At 36.5% G+C, this 25,107-nt stretch overlaps 1 protein-coding gene across 9 annotated transcripts; it reads right to left on the reverse strand.

Moving 5' to 3' along the window:
* Positions 1–4,485: 4,485 nt before the first annotated feature.
* On the reverse strand, positions 4,486–25,020 carry LOC111245603 (palmitoyltransferase ZDHHC15B-like). Of its 9 annotated transcripts, XM_086979089.1 has the most exons (12): positions 24,702–25,018; positions 21,518–21,709; positions 20,965–21,194; positions 17,977–18,273; positions 17,601–17,718; positions 17,280–17,411; positions 14,883–15,111; positions 14,379–14,565; positions 13,554–13,650; positions 12,236–12,451; positions 11,386–11,501; positions 4,486–7,450 (listed from the first exon to the last, which is right to left on the reverse strand). In XM_086979089.1, exons 4-12 carry the CDS (start codon positions 18,095–18,097, stop codon positions 7,389–7,391), a joined length of 1,278 nt encoding a protein of 425 aa, XP_086835215.1. In that variant the 5' UTR covers positions 18,098–18,273; positions 20,965–21,194; positions 21,518–21,709; positions 24,702–25,018; the 3' UTR covers positions 4,486–7,388. The 9 variants fall into 9 exon arrangements, with proteins under 9 accessions (XP_086835215.1, XP_086835214.1, XP_022649911.1 ...); XM_086979088.1 differs by lacking the exon at positions 21,518–21,709; XM_022794176.2 differs by lacking the exons at positions 20,965–21,194; positions 21,518–21,709 and having other exon boundaries at positions 15,015–15,111; positions 24,702–25,020.
* Between the last annotated feature and the right edge of the window lie 87 nt (positions 25,021–25,107).

Here is a 25,107-nt window from a genome sequence, read left to right on the forward strand (position 1 = left end):
ATTAGAATAACGTGGAATGGTAAGAAACCCTGCCACTTAGATACGGTAAGAAACCCTCCCACTTACACTTCATGCCGGTTGGAGTTGAGACTACTTTGGATTTTGACTAAATTATAAGCTTCAATCTAATGATAGATCGTCGCTCTGCCGGAGTGTGAAATTATTTATTGGGATTATTTGTTATAATTATTTATCACTTACTGTCTTTAAGTGAAAAATACCAATATACTTTGTTTGAGATTTGAAAAGTTGATTGCGCATTGCGAGCCTTTGCCTTGATAATAAAACTGACTTTTTATTTAAACAACTTTCAACGGTGCGACTAATGCTAACATTAGTGTAATTAAGTTGGACGCATTTTGCTACTGCTTACTATTGCTGAAACAATTTATATATTCGAATGTATTCGAAACACAGCAATAGAAATAAATATAAGCAGACTTAAAATAGAAACTGTTTTAACGCTGCGTTCTGCAAATAAGCTTATTAAAAGCTTTTAAAATTTTGGGTATATCTAGAGGTATGTTCAGTGATTTTCAAAATATTTCAGTTTCTACCACCACCGTACAACGAAATTAGTCTATTTAGCGTAAATATTTTCGCGGTCGTAGTAGTAATCAGGTCCGCACACTTTCAGACTTTTAGCATAAAATAGTGCATAAATATTTTTACAGGTCACATACATCATTTCTGATACCATAAATTTTAGTGACCATGTGAACTGAACTCGTTGGATTAACTCCCTACGTTATATTTTCCAATGTTTGTTCAAGCAGATTTATATAATCTTTAAACATAGTGCTTTTAGCCGTTGATGGCATATAATTAGGTCATTAGTTTAAAGCCCAGGGTGCTGTTATTAAAGGTTACGCTCCTCTAGCCGATCCTCAGCCAAAAATGCCTCTAAAGTTTTGACTTTTAAGTCTGGTGGGCACTGCTACGAAAGTAATAAGGTGCTCGCGTTCGGCTTGGTCCCTCACATATGCTCTGTGTCACACAACACTGTCAACACATTAATAGCATTTTTTATTTTTTCTTAAAATGTCTTCTTTCGGCCTCTAACGGCCTGATATTTCAGATAGTACCGATTATTTTTCACGTCCTGGTGTTATTCACGACCAAACCCTCAGGAGGTTTCAAGATTACGTTCTGGCTTTTGCTCTTTTTCCCTTTTATTATACACGAAGCCTCGACGACTCCGTCAATACCGTTCATGTACGTATCTTCCGCATGATTATGAACACTAATTCCTCATCGTGGGGTTCTTATTTTTATGAGTGAAATTTCCATAAACAAAGTTCATTGAAGGTTCAGTTTTAGAAACCTTGCGTGGACATAACTGCCTTATACCTGACTTGCTACGGGTTTAGCCATTATCGAAACCGCTAATGTAAAGAAGGCCAATGAGTTATTTCTAGGTCTAATGGAAGTCTGTTGCTGGCACAGTATTAACAGAAAGCCAAAGGAACTTCCAAGATACATATCGTTACCCATACGATCCCGAAGATAGCTTCATTTCCCATGGCACCTGAAGACAGGAGTAAGATGGCATTTTGCACCCCAGATGGCTTGTATCAGTTCGAGCGTATACCTTTCGAGTTCTGCGGAAGTTACGATACTTAACGACCTTGATTTACTTAGATTATCTTGGTGTTTCCCAAAGAAACTGAAGAACATTAGTCTTACCTTCGACAGGCGCACATTAGGCAGGCGTTTCTGTTCTGAGTTCTAGGGGTCCATCCATTCCATCGAAGTGCTCGTCCACTACGCAAGAAGCCATATACCTTAATCATACGAGCTTTGCGCAGAGAATTTTCGCGATCAAAAGTAAAAGCCGTTATAGATCTCCGCAAACTTGGGAAGCTTCCTGGAGATAGCGTTAATCTACTGTCGGCTTGTGCAGGGCATTGTCAAGCAGCTGTAACCCTCACGCAATCGAACGTGCTCGTAAAGCGGTCAATACGCGCAGTTATGGAGTAGCTGTCTGTGCGGTTGCTAAAAGCACTAGAATACTCTATTTTCACGATGTTAACAGCAAGCACTTTTACGACGAACACCGCAGTAATCGAGGTCATGAGGACAACTCCGGTTAAGTTGTACTTTATAAGCTCAAAATTATATTTACCGATAAATCTCTAAAGTTACGGTCATTCCAATAGCCTGGTGTTTCAGTATCTGAATTTCGAAACACGACCCATGAGCGGTTTCTTTGACATAGAGATGCCTAAAAAACTTGTTACTTAGTCTTTTTGACCCAAGAAACCCAGTCTTTTATGCCACTCTTGCTACCATACCCACACTTCTCTAAACCGGCTGCCTAGATTAGAACCTGGAAGAGCATCGAGAAATTCGAGAAATTAATCGCACGGTACACCTATCAATTACACTACCTATCAATTACCAACCTAAAAGGTATCCGGAACGATTGGTCACGATGCAAAAAGATTTCGGCTGAAAACGTGATCGGTTGAAACGGACATAAAAATAAATTGTCATAATAAATGTATTTGCAGTTTCAACCGGCTGTAATCATACATTATAATACCCCTCATAGCGATTAGATGGCGCCGGGGGAGGGGGGTGTCTAATCGAAAGTGGTCAGACCTCATGATTTCTGCAATATATATGAGCTGCAATCTTCCTGGAAATGTATTCTTAACCTCATAGTCGACGATTATAAAGTGTGAGAATCAACTTCCAAAACGTGGGAACAAAAAGTAGTTCGGTTTAAACTCCGAACGACTTTGTGTGTGCATCTCTAGACTTCCACGTTTACGCGGTATTTTGAGTAAATGCGAGCCTCTTTTTAATATATGATTAGTATACTATAACATGGTTCTCTAAAATTAAAGATACTAATGAAGATATGGGTGGGTCGTTAGTAATCGAAAATAACAAGAATGACAAATATCCCAAAATTTCCTTGAAATAATGCAAATGACTATGATGGAAAATCATACCGTAAGAGAATCCGATACATATAAAGTCGCTTAGATTGAAGTTTCTCACGTTAATGCTTCTGTGTGCCTGACAGTACGTTCCGAATACGGGACCAAATACCGAACGAATACGGGAGACATATCTCAAACATGACTGTTCGTTTATCGGAATTTATCAGATAAGCATCCTAACTTTCTTCAATGTTGGCTGGCATTTGAAGCGATAATCAGAAAATTGTGCCCTCGTATCAATGTAATATCTGTACACTCATGGACTGCCACCGTAAATGATGCACTGAAATAAATTCCTTCCATTGCCTTAAGTTCCTCTGAGAAAAACGCTGATAGGTCTACATTTGATCGAAATTCAGATCCCTCGGCACAATCCTTGCAATGAGATATCTAACGTCCAAAGATCTTTAACAATGGTGCGATATAATTTCTAGTTTTTTGCAAGCTTTTTAACGGCAATTCCTTAGCCCAATTTGTTTTGCCTTCTTAGCGTTATCATACGTGCTGGCTGTTGCAGGTTATTCAAATTTAAAATAATCAAGACTCTTTCATCAGTTACGAGTACCGTTTGTATGTTTAGTATTCATTCATAGCCTGCACCACAAAAATTTTAAAGCGTCCGTTACATTAGTATTGATTGGATTTCATTTTTAATACGGATCATCGAACACATTTTTTTAGTACTCCATTTTCGTGTTTCACATAGGCTCTCACGAAAGATAGCAGTGACTATTTTATCTCAAGAAAGCCGCAACAACATCGTTTGTGATCTAATTAGTTTGGGAGCAACTAATTAATTTGCCCTTCGGACTGTGTTAAACCCTTATTCCTTACGCACCTCGGAGCCCATGCCTTAACTGAAAATCGCGTGGATCATGAGTATCAAGAGAAAATTGTGCCTTTTAATCCTAAAGCCTTTAGGACCGGCTTGTACATCAGGATAGTGTACATGGGTACTATCACCGCTGATGATCGATAATGGATTATAATATACCGGGATACGTCCACCGAGGTATGTTATGCAACCAGCATTGTGTCACACACAATGCTCGTGATATCATGCTGATTGCACGATTTAGAAAGCAAAATTAAAATGCGCAATTTTCTCTCCGTGCTCATGATCCACGCAATTCCCAGTTAAGTCATGGGCTCCGAGAATGTGCTGCAATTTTGGTTGCATAACTTTCACATTAAGGTTCCACGCTTATATTCTATACTACGCTTATACATGTATCGAACAAACATCGGACTTTTATTGTTCAAAAAAGCACTGTGACTGATAATAACTGGTTTAAAGGCTTACCGTAGCATGCTCTAAGATTTGGAATCTGAGTAGTAAAACGTCACTTTCTTCTTTTGGTCAAATATTTTAGGATCAATAGATTCTATGGAATAGAGGCATTGTTATATTACATCGATATCCTTAAAGACCTAAAAAGTTTGAAATCTTGAGGGAATATACCATTATAAAAAGGAAAATTTTTAACTGTAATCGAGGCAAAAGATACTAAAAGAACTTATAACCAAGGAAAAATTAGATTTACATGTGATAAGATTTATTTCATATTTTATATCTATTAATAAAATATCTTATGCCATACTAACATTCACATACAACACCTATGCAATAGATACATAGTGCGATTTTACTAATGGCCATGAATATTAGGTGAAGTATTAAACTCAAGTGAAGCATACACATTCATATGAGAAAATGTCCTATCTGCTGCTATACTCACTAACCTAATTAATAACATTTAAGATTAAGGATTTTGATAGCAATTGCATTCCTGGCGTCAATTATTATTACAGATAATAAATACGACTGCTAGAATACACCTATTCTCCATTCTCAGATCATATACCCCTAATGCTTCACATACAGAATTCATTACATTTTACCATAATAACATATACTCGGCATTTAGGTGAACTCATCATTTAGGTCTTATGAAACCTTCTAATTTCACATACTCTTATCATATTTAATATTTCATTTTTCCGTTTGAAATAATCATGATCATAATAATAATCATGTGTTCCAGAAAAATTATTATTCGTTTTATACTGGTCACAAAATGTAGGTTACACATCACTGCGCGGGTTCACTCCAACTCGACCAAACAAGCCGTTGAGTGATTTGATATCTTAGGGTGTAAGAAAAATTTTTTCTTCAGCTGTTGCTTTCATGGAAGAAAATGTATATATGTCAGTGTTTTTCCCATTTTATTTTATAAATATCTACAATCAACATTCCCCGATTAGATATACACTAGAAATTCTTTAAGGAAAAGTCAACTAAATCGTAGAGAGCACAATCCGTCTTTCCAACAGCGCGGAAATGTTTACAGCAGTAAAGGAAGCTGCGTGTACAAGTCTAAAAATGTCTATTTTCAAAAAAATCTGTTGTTTCGAATTTGAATATTGTTGTGTTGTTACTTTCATCGAAGATATGTATATAAATAGCGAATACCTGCGCTATTTTAGCTAGCTTAGCGGCCTAATTGCTCGTTTGTATGCATACGTGAGCCTGATATTAGCAACTTCAGCATGCTATGAGACTTTATAGCACCAACGTTGCCTTACAGTAAAGGCTTTGTAAAAATGTTAAGAAATAAAATTTAACACCTGCTTTATTTTTCGTGCTTTTTGCGTGCTTAGATATTTTCGTACGCAAAGTTGGAATTTCTCAGAGAGATTAAGACGGTAACATAAATACCTTTCCTTAAACGAACCCTTTTAATGGAGAAAATGCCAGAAAACACGTTTGATCGATATAATGGAAGCCTGCAAATGAATCATCCACACATAATCACTAAGGTTATCACCCATATTCAGCTGGTCTGCGTATCGTACTACTGCCCATTCTGATTCTTTACAAACATTGAGTTCCTTCACAGTTTGAGAATACTGCTATGAAATTTTTAAGGGCTACTAGTAGATACCGCTGTTATTATTATAAAGGCCGAATTATATCTAGTGCAGTAAGTAATCTTAGCTTAGCATTTACTATGTTCATAGTTGTCATATGACTTGTTGTGTTAATTCCTTGGGTAATTAACGTCGTAAATTCGACATAGATCAAAGCGGTTTAAGAAGTTTCGCAGCATAAAATACAATACGGTATGTATGCATGTACGTTATTTATCGAAAAACGCCCTCGGCTTTAATTTTTGCCGAATCGGTCCATTAAAGCCAGATGGATAAAACCAAGTCAATAGCACTTTATCACAAACAATTTTACGGAGATTGGTTAGCCATAAACTGACTTAAAAGAAACGATTTTTTAAAAATAAGTTTGTATACTTTTGCAAACTTGCAAATTGCGTCTTTTGCGCACTTGTAACAGACGCGCATTTGAATCTTAACATTATTAAGTAATGATGCATGATGGTAAGGTATATACAAGATGACCCATTCCCATATAATTCGATGATTTAATATGGGCACTTCAGGAAAGTTGTCGTGCACAGTAATCAACTTGAATTAGGTGTTCGCAAGAGTCAGTTCCTGATAATATACAATCCATTTCTGCAGCTGATTTTTCTCTACTTTTACTTCATTGCTAATTTTGCTCATCGCTATACTTATGCTCTTATAGAACTGAAAATATTTGCCTTTAAAGGAAGAAATTGACTTCAAGTCTTCATATGCAAGGTAGTAAGTACAAAATTTGCAAAATAAAAACTATTTTGGCCTATCTTATTCTTACGATTTGTTCTACAGAGAAAAAAATTTAAATGAAATGTATCTGTGGCCAACACCGTAACTAACTGCAACTCGTAGTTAGCAAAAACACCATACCTGTGTGTCCTCAGTGGTATAAATCAGTTACGATATTATTCATTAATGCACGCTCAATTGCGCTCATATGCACTGATAATGTTACTATATTCCTTCTGTACGGAAAATCATACTTTTTTTCGATTTTTTGCTACAAGTGTTTCATAAACTATATCTGACTTACCCTTCGTACTGCGGATTTAATCTAATGCTATTCTACATAACTTTAGTATACCGTCAGCTTCAGTCGGACGCAACAAATCGCGACAAATAAGAGCACCGAATTAAATGTCGACAGCCATTTTTGCCTTTGTTCCCTTCAGACCTGCGTATATTTCGCAGTTCTTATTCAGCAATGAAAAGTAGCCAGGCAGTAGCGGTCACGATGTGTGTAAGTTGAAAAGCCTGGTGTGATCGTATTCTGTCTTTCTCACTCTCTCTCAGTTTGAGCGGTTGCAGATTAAAAGCCTGAGCCTTTGTAATTAGTCGATTATTTCCTTGAAATCTTCATCGCCTAAGTGTAAAACTGCATGGGCTTTAATCACGAAACTTTTTTTCGGTTTCTTCGCGGTCCCTTTTATATGCAAATACGAACGCTCTCTATTAATTATCGGGCCCCAGAATTCATATTTTATTAGCATAGGTCCTATTATTTCAAGCAATGGATGCCGAAGGCGTTGTATGATTCACAACCTTCACCTCACGCAGGTCCAACTCTGAAATAAGAGAATTAATAGCTTTTATATTGGCTAAAATGCATATATTGTAAACAATAACTAGAAATTGTTTGACATTCTTAGTTAAATTAATACAGGAGTAATTCAATTAAAATATATACTCACGAGATTTCACCTTATAAACATATTATATAGCCACTGAATACAATACCATTGAAGTCTCTATGATGTTGCATTCGTACTACATAGAACACGTGCGCTTGTTAGTCATCAACGGTGCCGCATAAACAATTTTAGGCATCCAAATTAAGTATTTAGTAAGTGTACGTCTGATGCATTAACGTCTATTACTGGTGTTGATGATTAAAATATAATAAATGAATAATCTTACTATTGCATTTGTTTGTTATTATTTAAATACATGGTTGCATCACTGATAAGTATGTTCAAACATTTTAAATTATATGAAAACTGGTTACGAATCCAGATCGCCAATTTTTTTAGATTTTATTAATTCACTAATTAAATAAATTAATTAAATAAATATTTTTGATCTCAGCACCAAAGGGGGCGCTGAGATCGAAAATAAATAACCCATAAAAGGTAATTATAAATAATTTTTTTTACGAATTTTGATATGACTGTCCATTAGTTACCCATTATTATGCTACTTACCAGCTGTTACAAATCTACAAATCTATATAATATAATAACGTAATAATGAATAATTAAATAATTATGTCTCTCTTAATTGACTTGTTTTAGTAGTAGTAATCGAAACTTAGTACTATTTTACTGTTATTTATTCTTCATACAAATTGTGTTGCATTACAAGTGCATTAATTGCAATAATGCGTTACCGACATCATACGTAAAATGAATATGTTGCTTAACATTTTAGTGGACTATTAAACAGCGTTTTAAATGCACATCAATGTAATCGTGATATAACCACAATTGCTACTCCTGGGCGGAATGGAAGCATTTTTGAACGAAAAAATTTAAACTACAGATTCTCCATTTATCTCATACATTCTCAGAGGTCAAAAATGAAAAAACAAGATGTTAAAGAAATACACAATTTTAATAGGTCCCATGGAGTAACCACAAATACACAAAATTGTAATAACAAGTCATACTAATAGTTTAGGCGTTGCTTTGCAGATGCACTGGTTTTTGCAAACACAGTTGCTGGCTCGCTTAATTTAGATCGTGATGTATTATATTGATATAGCAGTGGATACTGGTTTATGAAACTCGTGCGTCGTATGTACCTTGTTGCGCTTGTGCAGCGAAAACTAGCCAGAAAACGAATAAAGCAAATAATTAGCAAAATATATGCTGACTGTGAAAGTGTTTTGAGTACGGTTCATTGGTAATCCATGCAGCAAACAATATTTAAACAGTGTCTGAACATATGCATCTTGTTCATAATTTCATTAACATAGAGATGTAGGATTCTATGTTGAACGAAGAGCATTTATGCTGCATTTTGTGTTACGGCAAACAGTCGAAACAGTTTAATGTTAATAGTAAATATACGGTGATTACTACCTTATTAGTCAACGAGATAGCTAGGGGCGATGAGAAGCGGAAGCGGATGGAAGCAAACGATCCTGATAAGGTAGCTGGAATATCCCCCCCACCCGGGATACCCCCCCCGGGATACCCCCCTCCCCGAGGTTCATAATATACCTCCCCGAAATAAGTTAGTTTTCCATCAAAAATGCAATGCTTATTTTAGCAACATAGATATTTAAAAATCCAGTATGTTAAATCGACTATGGGTATTCATCAAAAACATGTAACCTGTTTCATTTGTAGCACGTTAATGTGTCTCGTGACTGCTTAGTATATATAGCCCTAACGCGATTCAATTTCACATGCTTAGGTAATTTTATTTTTATGGAAAATCCTTTACCTATCCGTATTTTCACAGTAACGACATTTAATTTTACAAATACAGATTCACACGATGAATCAAATACAGTTTTAAACTACACATGCAGTTCGTTTTACACCTCTTAGAGACTTTAGAAAGGTGTAACTAAAGACAAGGCCAGCTGCCTTACTGTGGCTTTAACAGATGTTCTAATATAATGTATTTCGATCGAAATAATTTATATATTCTTTTTATTTTTTTTCATTCTTTTTTTCTTAAAAAAGATTTTGTAATGAACTACGACATGCCGGCGTAGCCGCCTTTGTACGGAGAATAAGATTCTGCAACGGGAATCATAAATGTTGTTTCAAACATATACATTTTTTTTTGCATGCATGTCTTTATATATCTGAATTTACACTTGGTGCGTTTCTTTTTTGGGCCGTTGTGCGTCTGAACCCAGAAATGCAACTATGTAGGCGACTACTTACTTTGTACGGAGAGGGCAGTCAGTCAACAAAGCTAAAAATTAATTTCATTCTAAAAAGGGCTGAGATTAAGGCCAATATATGCGATGTTATTGCTTATATATGATGCTTTCTAACAATGTACTGCCCAGTTAGGCAGATCAAAAGTTGTCATACGCCTATCATAGGCTCACGTTAAGTTTTATTGCGTAGTGTGAAACCAGGTCTTAAATGGCTCAGGTGCATTTTGTACGAAAAGTGAAGAGAAACAATGATGTTGTGCGCACCGCCCTCCAATGCCAATCTGCCCGCACTGAAACGTGGATAATCATTCTGGCTATACACGCTTCTAGTATAAACAATTATCCATGGTATATTCTATGATCTATGATCATAATTATCCGCAGTATGGTGCATATGTCGATAATATTGTTGCATCCAAACCATACGTCATGCCACTAAAATCAACATCCAAAGTAAACTACATGTTATACCCTGTTAACAATACAGAAGTTAACACACATACCTCTATACCCACTACTACTCAGTTGTTTCCGAGGCCGCACGGCCTAATTCTGTAAAGTTAACATCGATGCCATCCAACTTCATACAGGCTCGTAATGCGGCGGTCCAGACAGCCCACCTTACCCTGGTCAAAGTAGCCCACATTTCCGTTGTTTACCCAGAATCGCCATAATAACTCTATGTAATGACTTTTATAAAACCTAACTTGTTTTCAGTACGAAAGAGTAGTAGAAAAAACGAGCTAGGTATTTTTGGTTTTTTATTATTTAATAAAAAAATAAGATAAAATTCGAAATATACTTAGCCCTGCCTCTTAATTTGCGGCCAAAGAAAAAATCCAGTGACGTTAAATATGACTACATTACGGACCTGTGTGCATCTACAGATTTTGAAACTAGAATAGCATTATTATCCAAAATTAATATTCCATTTCTAAACGGAAACGGAGTGGCCTATACAGCGTCGCCTTTTTTTTGTATATTAGCGTTTTAGGTATTACGCTATACGTCAAGCAAAACTTTCTCACAATTACTTTTCCTAGCAAAGCCCAGCACTATTGGCCCAGCACTTATCGTAAGATTCAAAGATGCCTGCAAATTTATGTGTTCGCAAAAAAGCAGTTATCGCTGTAGCCGTTATGTTAGGCTGTCTAATTAATGAATTAATGGTGTCCCTAATAACACTAACATTGACCTAGTCAGTCTCCACACGAATAAGGTATTTACACACGGTTGTTTAACTCTATGTGATTGATCCATGCCATTGAGTTTATCTTTTTCGTAAATTTCGCAGATCTAATTAACTTTTCAGTAGTCCATAATTACTTTGTAGTATCGAGGTGCTAGTGTAGTGCAGAATATGTTAAATTCTTGATGAACGAAAAATATTCGCCTTGTGACAACTATTTATCCATAAATCCTACCATACTTTTACCGTACCATTTTATCTGAGTACTCAGAATTGGTAAGAGCAGTCAATGACGAGCACAAAAGTAAGTTATCTTGAGTTTCTCTACTTAGCACCTCTAGATAAATACGCGATATTGTCATGCGTGTACGGAAACACTGAAATTGCCTGTGGGTAGTTATATCGCACCGTACCTTGGTCATTATCTGTCTCGGTATCATCCGTATCGGTCCACTTTCTCCTTGCGCTCAGTAGTCCGTCCGTGTCTGCATCGTCGGTTCTTTGCGGAAATGACAAGCCATCGCCCAAGCTGTACCCCGACCCACGCAATAAGTAACCGCGGACACCAACCATAATACAAAAGTTACCGACTCACCGAAGGCCTTTACCCAGTTATAAATAAAAAGCTGGGACAGCTCGAATAATCGAAATTTAATTAGGTGTTTCTATCAAGGTGTGCAAAAATTCTGAGACTACCCAAATCACGCATTGCTGTCTGTATTAAACACTACTCTAAGAATCATATTGAAATGTAGCTGAACCAAGATGTAGCGCAGTCGCTATATCGGCACCCCTGAAGACCACACGAACGAGCCGGGACGTTGGGAAGTCAATCGTGGTTGGAGTCAAGTAGCCGTGCTAAGCTGTAGTAAAGTCCATAGCTTACTCAACATAGCTGCAGCAGGTTTCACTTAGGCTAACTAACTTGGTTTGGAAAACAACGTTGGTGATATATAGCAGAAGCAAGCAGCAAAGCACAAGCAAGATATTTGACAGGCAAGATGTGCCAAATAAAATGAGAAATACTAGCTTGGAATTCATGCGCTCTTGAAAACACCATTATAAGTAATGGCATAAAGAAGACATATTGCTACACAAAGAGCAAGCTTTGAAATAACTGGATAATATCTGTTTGGAATAACGCCGCCATACTAAGCTTCGCATTTCTTCTTCAATAAGGAAGGCTGCCCATTCTTGCAGTCCTTATCTCATTGTCGGTCCCCATTCCTCCACCGAAGAGATGAGGTTGCTGTTAGTGGTTACCTTGTTTGATGCGACGGGGGCCTGGTGGCAGGGGTCTCTCCCATTGAGCGGTAGTCGTGCAACGGTTGGCCGCCATGGGGACTCTGGGGACCCGAACCCATCTGCGGAATGTTACTTGCTGTAGTTTGGCTCTGACCAAAGCCGGCCTCCACGTCCCCGGCCCGTTGCTGCGTTCGCGTGGTCTCCCGTGTGGGGTACCGAATGCCGTTACCTAGGCTAAGGGTGCAGCACAATGTACAATAAATTATGCAGTAGCATAGCAGTAGCAGTACCCAGCGAAAAACAAACACAAGCAGACGAAAGAAGATAATATACGCGTGAGAGAAGATCATAGAATGTAAAAAGAAGAATGCTCCAATAATTATCATATGATACGAGCTAACATAGTACAGTAACTGATGTAAGTGGGCATAGAGAAAGTAAGAGAGGAAGTAAGTGTAGTGGTTTTTCCTATACGGGGAAATGATGTGTGCAGGTCAGATTTTTTCAGTGCAGGTAAAGTATTTTTGCGATCTTGTTTCAGCGGCCCGGCAAGCAACCCATTCGGTACCCCATATTATTTGATACTATCGATGTAGAAGGGAGCTTCAAGTTGTATGCGAAAAATCAAAACAATTATTTAGTACCTATTTTTTTGTTTGTCAAACAGAACAAGGAGCGAGGCACGACAATAAGGCATGTTACAAAGCGTATTGCATAGCAGTGGTGAAGCCATATCTGTTTTTAATACCTACAAGGACTAGTCTAATTAGCTTAGCAAATGTTTAGGCGAATCCATGAGGCAGATTTTGATGTTGACGGTCATTAATGAGTGTTTCAATAGCCATTTACATTTTTTAATAGATACGTTATCGCAACCCGCATATAAATGGCAGCTATTGTTTTAGCCAAGGCATAGAAAAGTGCTTATGCAACTCATAAAGCCGCAACATTAAGCGAAAAACAAAACATTCTAAAGCATTAGTAATCTCAGGTATATTTAGTTAGGCGCTGTTTGAAACATTTTTCAAAATACGTCTTCTTTAGTCTGAATATATAAGACGACTTTGGGTTTTTGTTCGATAAGTGTTCAGTGGTGTTAATTTTACAAATGTGAATGAGGAATTAATAAACGTAAGCAATGGAAGACAGATTTATTTTATTTCTAGTTGAACTAGGCTTTGATACGAGTCGCACATGCTAGAAGTTAAGTATTAGGTTCTCGTTAGTTAGGTATTAAGGATTAGATTCTCATTTAATTATATCCACAAACGGTTTTACATGAGTTTCACACTTCTCACTGAAAAAAAGATTTTAGATTAACATGTAGATAACTAACCTTGTAAATACTGGAATAAACCACAGCTTCTTGTCATCACCGAAAACCTGACGAAAATTTTGAATACGACCCAAGTAGAAACCGCGCTTATCCGGCACTAGAAATCGATGTATAATTGCAAACATTTTTTTTAGAAAAACGTAAAAATACCCATTAAATAGAGGCACTACACAATTTATATGACTAAAGCTGTCATTTACATTGACAAAACAAACCCTAATTTGGAAACATCAATGACATTGCAATAACTATGAAAACTAACGCAAAAAAAACCTAGTGGAAAGTCCAAGACGTTATAAATTGGAATTTGGAGTGGTTCGCAATGAAAATTTATTTGGCAACAAATATAAAAATAGAGCTTAAACATAAGTAATCAAATATCATCATTGAATAATGTGCATCAGGACCTTACAAGCTGAAGTGATTAAGGGGGCCCCTGATAGTGGGTATCCGAAACTAGTAACAACTACAAATTCGAGCTAAAAGTATCGTCAGTGAAGTTGTGACCATGCAGTATCATCAGTAAACACACTAGACCATCCCGATAGCAACTTCGTTTTTTGAAAGGAAATCCCTGGATAAGGAGGATCAAATGTATAACTTCCTAACTGTTATGTGATCGTAATTCTGCGTAAACTGCCTAGGCAGTCAAATAATCACCGCTCGAGAAAAAATGCTACGCACGTTGCATATTAGTTCAGGTTTATTTAGCTGTCATTTACTCAATGTTTTAGTTTTTGTCGCTGCCATTGCCTAGCACGTGCTTGGCATATAATATATAAATATATGTTATATAGAATAATATAAATTATATAGAATACAAACCGGTTCCAAAAACAGGCGGTCGAAAGCTTTCGAGTGTTGTTCTGTTTACCATAACCAGGTAGCAGTGATAACAGAAGAGAGACACAAGGCTGATCGCGAACATAATGGCAACGAAGAAAAGGAAAAGGATGTGCAAACGTCCCCACCCTTCGACTGTCATCGAACCCGTTGAATCGTCACGCATCGCCTATAGATATACAGGAAAAAGTGACATAAAATACGCATTTGACAAAAGACATATCATGCATAGCAAAGTTCATTGCAATTATAGGATATAATGAATGCGTACACTAATCGAATTCTGTAATGCAATAAATTCTTATTTATTACATCAGCAATTAACAGTTTTATTATTATTATTATTATTATGAGATAATCTGACATCGGGTATTTGAATATTCCTAGACCTTATGCAAACTAATAATCACACATATTAAAATTTACCACTCAGATTAAAATGCGTATAGAGCTATTACGCTAATTAGCTCTAGTCCTATACAGTACCTCGCGTCCGCCGGTCCAGAAGCGAATAAAATACTGGCATGTAGTGGCAGCCACAAAGAGGCAGTAAATGATAGCATAGCCAAGGAAAAGGACGAAGAATTTATAATTGGCGTAGGCAACGCAGTTGTTTACCCAAGGACAGTGATGATCCATTTTTGGTAGACAGCGCGCACAAACTGAACAGTGATGCGTCCGGTCAGGTTTTAGCAACGTACATTTCTCGCAATACCTAAAAATAATAATATTAATAGAGTGTAACGTTAGTTAGGTTTCTTAGAAATATACGATTTTTAATTGTATTCGATCACATGGTGTAGTTATGCGCCTATAGAGTTCACAACGGTGATGCACTAGTGAGACAGAAATAATCCATTATACTACTATCTATCTATCTATTTGTCCGTCCATGTCGACTTGTTCCAAGTTAAATCGACTCCGAAAGTAGTTGCATTAGGATTTTCTAGGTGTGGCGGAGATTCATCTTAAGATTAGGCGAGCATGAGTTGGAGTCGATTAGATGCATACTTATTCATCAAAGTTGATGTGGGAATTTTTATTCTTTCAGGTTCTACAAAATGAGTACAATATTGAATTTTAGAGAAAACCTTCGATTTTTTTCACAAATTGGTGAATCCGGCGGACTTCAAAACCGAGAAAAAAACTGAACTAGTTAGATTAGAATGATCAGTTTCTAATACGTGTTGAATACTAATTCTTTACGCACCTGTTTCAGCACTATGCCAGTTTTTGAACACAATACCATTTGCGTTCCCCTATGTAATTTCTCTATCTATGGCTTCGCAAAGTAAATTCATAATGGGATAGTTGCCTCTTTTAGGACACGGAAAGCCCGTAATCATTGTGCGATAATTGCTTAGATTGTACAAAAAGGAACAGGTTGAAGCCAAAGTTAAATATTTCTTTGTTGAATTTGGAAATAAATTAAGGCCTAGTGTTGTCATTAAGTAACCGGAATGAATGTGTTTGATAAAGGTGCTTAAAGGTCCACGAGTCTCTTGAGAAATTCAAGATAGCTGGCTGCGTTCATTGTTTCACTTTTAGCGAGGACTGTAGCGTAGCAGATACACCTGATGTTAATTGCAATTACTATTATCGCCTGACTTCCGAAAGTAGTTGACACTGCTACAACTTGGTTTCTCACCAGGGTGGCGTCATTCTCTCGTTTAATCCTTCTTCGGTTGGTAATAGAGATTAAATTATGCCTTTCTACAGTGAGTGCGTGCTCCTGGCGTGACTGCACGTAAGATATACGCATCTTCATCTGGCCTAGAACCAATTCACTTGGAACCCATAAATACTTCTTATTCCGTACTTTCATTATTTTTGCAATAATTTGGTGATACAGTAGATGTAAACCAACAAGTGCTTTGAACTCTGAAGTTCGACCTCGCTGATTTTCAGTACTCCAATCTTGCTTTTTGAAATATTTACACCAACGACGTACAAAGGTTTTGCTTAAGATCTCCATTTATAATGTCTTCACCAATATTCAATGTATTGCCGCAGGCTGCAACCTTCCGGGAGCAAAAATTTGATCACTGAGCGTCGATTTTCAAGACCTGGCATTTTTCCTTCCAAACTCATTTCTACTAGATCAACCGTTGACCAGTTTTCACTCACAAGTTTTTAGAGGATCAGTGTTTATTAGCCAAATTTCGTCTCCTTGCGGTGTGTAGTTAGAAAATTATTCAATTTTAGAAATAAAATATCACCCCAATCCTCAACTTATGAATATTAATATCATATTCTTTGATTGGATGCATATTTTTTTCGGGTGGTGCTTTCTTTAACAAAGAAACGTCGTGCCGATTTGGATAATAAAATACGAAATGGTTAGCGAAATATTAACCATTGTGGTTTTCCAGGGATACGATTATTTCAAATGGAGAAACAAAGTAAATGCAACAAATATCAAAATTATAGCAACGTCCTAGTAGAAGAATGGGAATAACTGTAGAAAGCTATAGGGTCTGAACCAGGTAAGGTCTTTGACTGGCAGCGCAGCACTGCCAGGGATTAACTTAAACATTAAGTAGATTTTTTTTGGGGTTTATATTGGCAATTTCATCATCGAGCTCAGTTATTTTTTTTTGAATAGCAGATGTACAGTATGGTTTCACAGCGAACCTGTATTAGGAGTGCATTAATATTCGTATGTTTCCTATAATTATTCTGAATTTTAAATGACAATATATGGCAGAATATCAAGGTCTTTTGAAACAAAAATTTCAGTACCTGTTTTACACCTAAAAGCGCCGATATAAATCAACATTTATTCTACATAGTGGAAAAGAAGTCAAATTGGAATCACTCAAATTGACTCCCAAATTGATTCCCTATTCAAAAAAATTCCTTGTTTTCTCAGTGCATTCTTACCTTACACTTCCATTGTAATTCCTACATAATATTGGCAAATGTCTGATTTGACTCTCAAGGACCATTTGCTGGCCCTGTTCTGTTGGTTCCTTCTCCAGGCGGTCTAATGTTTCTGATGACAGGTAAAAGTTTCTGAAAGTCCAACGGAATTATGTATATAGAATTGAAGCCCTCTAAAATGTGTATCTGTTTAAGATTTATATGATAAAGGTTGCAATGCTAATACGTTGTTTATGCCTTGAACATAATCGCGACTGCCGGTTAACGAAGTACTATAGTTTACACAATGCTTTCCAAAAAAGTATAAAATTTGTTTCTTACCGTGGTATTTCACCGGGATCGGTAAAAATAGTCTGCCAATAGGACCAAACAAACATGACGAAGGATACATGAAATATTATCAGGTACAACACTTTCTCCACATAACTTTCCACCCTGACTGAAAATAAAACATAAATCGTCATGGTTTAAGATAAAGTTGCAAGATGAATAAACGAGAAACACTCTTCGCTTTACCTTACCTATATTACCAATAATACAATTCAAAGATATACAGTTGTGAAGATCAAATGTGAATCCTTCCAAGATGCTTTTGCAATGCGTAAATTTGCAGAGCTTTGTCTTCGAAAGACGCTTGCAGGTGTTAGCGAGTCATCTGTCGACACTTGAGAGCCTTTCTCTAGCCCTGAATACTCACAGGCGCATAGTTGTATAACATAGGCGTAATATGACCAGGCAACGATGGTGATGATGAGAACTACCGGTAGCCACTTGAAAAGGCGCACACAAAACATGCATGGTCGGGAGAGACACGACATTCTTGCCGCTCCTCCACCGCCCCTTCCGCTTATCCAAGTGATCTGCCTGACTCGCCACTGCGGCAACTGCACCAAAAGCGACAAGCCAACACAACACGATTTGCGTGGGCCCTTGGGGGTCACCGAATAACAAGTGTTGTGCCGTGCACGCACACCCCAAGAGATGAGGGCCTTATCTGAAATATTAGCATTAAGAGTCTAGCTTGTAATTCAGTTAATAACTGGGAGCTAGATTGTAGAATGCATATATTATATTTAAATATATGAGCAATATATGCTGTCCAAACCTAAACTCCCATTGACACAAAGAATCTTATGGGCATTTTAAAGACATAAACGATAATGCACGGTAGAACTGCTATTCTCATTAAATTCGGCTGAGCAATAAATTTTCTCTGAAAAAAAAAATGCTTTAAAAATTCTATTTTTTTTTATTGTCACATAAGGTTTGAGACTAAGGCAGCGAAAAGATCTTGATGTCGTATTAATCTGTTCAAAAGCCTTGAGGATGTTCCTTTTATAAAAACAAATGGCGCGATGGATCATCACTGGGGAGGGCCGATTTTTATGAAAAGAACGCGAAAAAAATCAGTTTAGTGCTCTTATTTCCTTCTTCTCATCCGATGATTCGAGTATGAACGTATCGAATTTTTCTACACCAATGGGTGAAGCAAGCCAATGAAGATTTTCCGTTGGAAAAGTTATAGTGCGTGAATAAAAGTTGAATTCAATGCAATTTGGTTTCTGTATCTTAAGAATTACGAAGTTTAAGGAACGTGGTTAAAGCAACAAATAAAGATCACTTACTAAATAGTAAAAAAAAATTACCACCTAAAAATTTTAGAAATTGGATCAGAATATACTTCTAACCATTAATTAGGCTAGCATAAGAACTACATTCCATAACTTTCTAAATTTAGATCGCAGCAATAATCAAATGCGCAATTTCTGAATCGATTATTTAAGCTAAATTTGCCATCATCAGACCTTCACGACACGCCCAAATGAAAGTGATAGGTGGTTGCTTACTGCAATAAAAACAAGTAATCAATCAGTATGCTTGTAATCATTATTGATGTGAAGTACGTAATACAATAAAAAGGGCAGTTTCACCGGATCTATAATGACAATTAGTATGCTAGGCTTTAGTAGTCTTTTAAGGCAATCGGTATCTGCAAATAAGCCCAACACAATCTTAGCAAAAATTTTGTCCCAAGACATAAACCCTTGCGCGCCGCCAGTATCTATAAAGTCCGTATAAACTGCCGTATTCACAATAGCTTTCTCAAAAATTGCAACTTCTTAATTCAAAAAAGCATTTCATTTTAAAAGTGGCTGGACGATCCCACTAAAGCGATATTTATTGCGAATATTTATTACTCTAATAAAGACTACCTCAACAATGATGATCTTTTCGTCATGTTCTTATGTTCTGAAATGATCATTGCCTAGTTTTTCTGAGACGCAGAATTTCCCAAATACCCAAGTGCAAAACAATTCGAAGTTCATTATTACTCTGCGGACGACTTAGAAGAGCAATACTTCCCAATAAATAATGTGACAGTCGACCAGATTTACAAATATAAAATACACATGAGCTACAACTATAATACTGTTTCGTATTGCAATAGGAAATCGTAATCGTGTATTCATAATTATTATGATAGGACCCTTAATTATGCAGTCATCGGTCTCTGAATAATCTCAGCTTGCACAAATATGTGTTCTTTAATATTTTTTACGCTAGAAAACACTTTACTACAAAACTATTTGAATAAACGAACTCGTAGAATATTGGAACTTTGTATTGCAGCGACGCCATTATTCGTAAGCGCATGACAACTCATTTATAATTAGTTATCGGATTTTTTTAAAACACACTATATTTGTTTCTTACTCTGGGATGGCGTTCAAACTATATACACATGAGACATGCACAGTTTGCTGAAGTGGATAAATATTTTTCAGGAAATTAACGAAAGAGGGTGCCGATGATAAGACAAAACTGACGCAAATAAATACTATGAAGATTAAATTCAAATAAAACATAGTTTAGAAAATTCAGTCCATGACTGATATACGAAGCGTGAAGCATCTGTATGAGATACTAATTGCACATAGACACTGCCTAGTTTAGTACATTAAAGTAAGAAAAGATGAGAACAAACAGCGCTCAGGCTCGCTATATATATATATATATATATATATATATATATATATATATATATATATGTAGAAAACCAGGCCTAGAACTAATTAAGGAGCCTGAATGTATAAGCATCCTTCTGTTTTGTACTAAGATGGATAGATTGTTGTAGCCTGGTTTAGCGCCCACCCACTCTGACAAACTCCAATAAAAGGTGTAACATATAATGGCCATTGCTTTTCCACGCTGTAAGACATGCGTTCCCGGTTACCTAGTGAAAATACACTGCACCTTTTTTAAATACGATAACACCTGTTCAGAGCTACTTCGTTCATAATACGCTTGAAGCGAGATCCGCAGCTAACATTATGCAGAGATCATCAATAAATATATTGGGGATGAATCTACAAAAATAAACATAATAAGCTATGGCGAATTTATTTAATTTTTCCTTTCCAGTCAATACTACATGCAAACATTTGTCTGCATTAAGCACAGATGCCATGTTCATTAACCATACATGTTGAATTTAAAATGACACGAAAATATCCCATCGATAACATTGATGTCTCACATTAATAAGCTACACTTAAACAAAAATAAATATTTAAACGGTCATTTGGAAGTGTTAGCAGAGATATACCTAATTACGTGTTCATTTAATACTACTGTCCTTCGCTTCGATTACAACCACAATTCTGGGTCTAAACCAGTTACTTGCCTGTTTCAAAATTTTGCTATCCGTTTTTCTGCACGCTCCTAATATTGACATTGAGAGGGTCGCCGTTAGCATCAGGACATGATGGACGCTTGCTCGATCGAGCCCCGTACATGATAAAATGTGCACGTTCGCAGCCAACCAACCCCACTAATTTGTTGAAATACAAGTGGGTGCGCTATCTTGCTAAATGACATACGGTGTACCATTTAAGACATGTATCCACGGACCCCCTGCAGTTTTTAAAACAACCATATAACCTTCTCGGTTAACGAATATACCTCTCTAAAGAACTACGGCAATATGATGATTTGTCCACCAGACAAACCACTCATAACGTGGACATTAGGTGAAAGTTTTGTTTTGCGCTCTAGTGGAACGCCTTTCAACAGTCACTAAGGGATCAAGAACTGCCTGCTATTCAGAGCTAAAAGGGTTTAAGAGCAACCAATATCAAGAAGTCTCTTGGTTTCACTATATCTACACAGATTTTGCCCGACTTTGATGGTCTTAGATTGGTACCTAAAGTGTTTTTAACAATCCAAGCTGTTCCTACCATGTACAATTCGGTCTGACGGTGTATAACAGCAGAATCACCATAAACGCACTTGAAGCAACTTTTGCAGAACTCAGACGATCTTTTCTGTATGCCTTCTGCTGTTTAGCAATCTATTTCTACTTTATTAGCAGCCGCGTACTATCCAATCATCGACATCGGACAACCAAGGAAGTTTGTGCGGATATACGACTAGGAAAAATAGATGCAAAATTTGTTTAATTTGTAACATACTTTAGTATACAACTAATTTAAAATACCTGTAATATCTCTAAATAAAATAGTATTGCGATAGAAGCGGCCCAACGGTGATATTTTTGCTTTTACTGCAAAGGCTTTTGGCGTCTTGCCGTTCGTGTATTGCATGAGAGACTGAAACATGTATAACTTAAAAACAAGTTTAGATTCAATAAATGACCGTAAGAGACAACAATATTCGTCGCACATTTGTTAATATTAATAGTCGTAAGATCATAAACGGTATTCGCGACTTCAATTCTTTAATAATCAAATTACTTTTAGGATCGTTTTCCCCGAAATAACAGTTAACCATTCGGCTATATGGGACCTGACACTTCATCTGGAAGATAGTTCTAGTAGCTACTTGAACGTCTCTTTCTCGAAATTCTAGAAACTGCAAATTTGAGACTTGCAACTTTGCAAAAAGAAGACCACATAAATTTACACTGCGATAAACTGCTGCGTGTACGAATCTCTTATGATTTTGCATAGAACAGACGTTAGAATTGTGGGTACCCGTTTTCTGTCTCGAATGAAGAAGGGAGATTATGGAACACTTAATAATGTTATAAAAAACTTAGTCGCGCTCAAAAATGTGACGGAAAGTGAGAAACAGCAACATACTTGACTAAATAGTCTACGGATCTGCGCATGTATGCCGGAATTCCACTGGGCATATCTCTTTTGTTGCAAGCTTTTGTCATATTAAAGCTTCGGTATTATTGCTCGGTGTATCGTGCCGAGGTTTTCCCTGCTGAAGAGGATGCCGCCTTTTTTAAGATTAAAAATAACGATTCCATAATATGTATCCTGATTAAAGTATGATTTTGAGTGAATTGGTGTACACAACCGTAAGTTTTTTTTTCGAGAATGAAATTTTTATGTACAAAGCTGTGTGGTCATATATCAAACAATAGATACTATTTTTGATCGTTCTGAAATATCCAGAACCGATGTATCAAACTTAGGGAGACCCTTGAATTAAATTTTTTTAATCGTATAAAGAGCTTGTCAACTGTTGTTCCTTGAAACATGATTCACGCTTCTTAGGTTTTTTGTTATTTCTCTATAATTTAACCTAGAGTTATTTTTAAGACAGTCTAAAGTTTTCTAAAAGATTATCAAACATCCATGTCCATATTGCATGCTATCGACTAAGTTGAATTTAATATTCTCTACTGCATAATAGATTTTTGTGCCTTCCCAAAATCGAAAAATGCATAAACCTTAACAATTTAAAATCGTGGAGCGAGCACGTCGTATTAGCGGTATCCAACAAACGATCGTTAAATCGACATCACTTACAAAAAGGATATTCTAACAAAAATCATTCCTCAGAATTTCAAGAATTTTCAAAATTGTTAATTCATTATAAGTTTCTGTATCAAGGATATTCTAATATTATACTAATGTTACGGGAAGTATAGCGATATTAATGTAATTATTTCTGTATATTTTGTCCTCGACCTTTGAATCGCATACTGAAATTTCGCCAATTTTCCTAACTTAAAAAAGCGTTACCGTTTGTATCATTAATTGTTGCTACCCTCATGCCGCAGATTTCTCTTTCAATTTACTCTTTAACGGAAAATGGAGCACTGTATTTCCATCAAATCTGATACAGAAATGGGACAGCGAACCTACTAAAGTTGAGGAATGTTTTATTTTATATATTCCAACCTTTCGGCGCAAACGAATTTATATTATGTGCCCAATAAAGAGATTTAAAAATGAGGAAATGTTTGTGTTATGTTTTTTCAGTAGTTAAAATTTCAGTTAGAAATTTACGTTTCTAGCTAGCGTTTCCGAAACGATATATAAAAATGTACTTGTTTCCTATAAACAACACAAAACCGAATATACATCTTGCTGAACCGTCTATCCACACAGTCTAAGCTGTTCTACTCATCAGAAGAAAATCTTTGGTAAAATCATCAACATAAAACGTTGAAAGAACGATTGGATTTGCGCTGCTAAATATTTTAATTGGATTAGGTTTAATTTATAATTTATAAAATATATAAAACATTTTCGGCAATAAAGCACATCAAGAAAATTCAAGTTTTATTCGAGTGCTAATAGATTAACTAACATTAATAGACTTACGAAAGAAGCATTGTTTTAACAAAGATTACAGATCTGTTTTCCAATTAATTCAAGTTACACGGAACATTCATTTCTTGCCATCTACCCGACCTACATTATGAATCTGAGTACGAGAACCGACCCTTAAAGTTTTCATCATTGGTCACCTGGGGCCTTTTAGTTCTCACCGTAAACATAAGCAACACTATTTTTTAACAACATTGGGCGCTTCTCATCACTTCTTAAATATTGAATATCTCTTTTTTTGTGTACTTTATAATGGCTGCCCGAAACAATTTGCAAACGATATATTATGACGTTCCCACGAATGAATACTAAATTAACCTGTCGGATACACTGGAATGTAGTTTGTTTGGTCACTATTCAAATAGATGTCGTCAAACAAAATTGTTAAACTAGGCAAAAAACTGTTATCCACCTTCGAAAAAAGAGGGAAATATATTTTGCTAGAAAACAAACTTCTAGATTGGCATGCATTATCTGTAGTAACGCCATACGCTGAACCTAACTTCTTGGCTCCGCCATACGAATACATGCTTTTGTATTACTATACTACATATACAAAAGCTATTTGGCAAATCAGATATATTTAGAATAACAACCTGGTTATTATCTATTTTGTTTATACAGTGCCGTGTAAACCAGCTAACCGACGCATGTGGCTTATACCTACAAAAAATTAATCACAACTCCGAACAGTCAATTAAATAAGCCTACCAAACCTATTTCTTCAACAAAACAGAACCAAAAAAATTATTTCAAATATGTTCCATTTTATACTACACACAGCTTGATTACATACGGTACCACCTAGATGCATCCAGATGTCCATGCTTACCGAATAACCGGAAAAATCAATGGATCGTATGGAGCAACATGGACGAAATCTTAGCGCGGCGGGCCTACGGCTATGCGCGCGGCCCTCTTAACATTTTATACATGTCGGAAAACTTGTGAGGTATTAATCGCTATCATATTAGGCGACACACACGAATGTACCGCCTACATAATACAGAATAACATGGGTGGAGATGTCCGCGCACTGTCCCAGCTGCGGCCTCTACTACAACCGTGACAAGTTCCCAATCACATCAACCACTGTACCTCGATTACCACTACAAAGTTACACAAGCTGCTATAGAAACACAATTGGACCACCATGCGTCTGCTTAGTTGTCAAATTGTTCTGAACAGCCTGCTCGTCGTTGTAGATTACGACGCAGTGTTGGCCGATACCCACTTGA

This window comes from Varroa destructor, unplaced genomic scaffold (assembly GCF_002443255.2).
Source record: "Varroa destructor unplaced genomic scaffold, Vdes_3.0 BEIS01000002.1, whole genome shotgun sequence".
NCBI lineage: Eukaryota > Metazoa > Arthropoda > Arachnida > Mesostigmata > Varroidae > Varroa > Varroa destructor.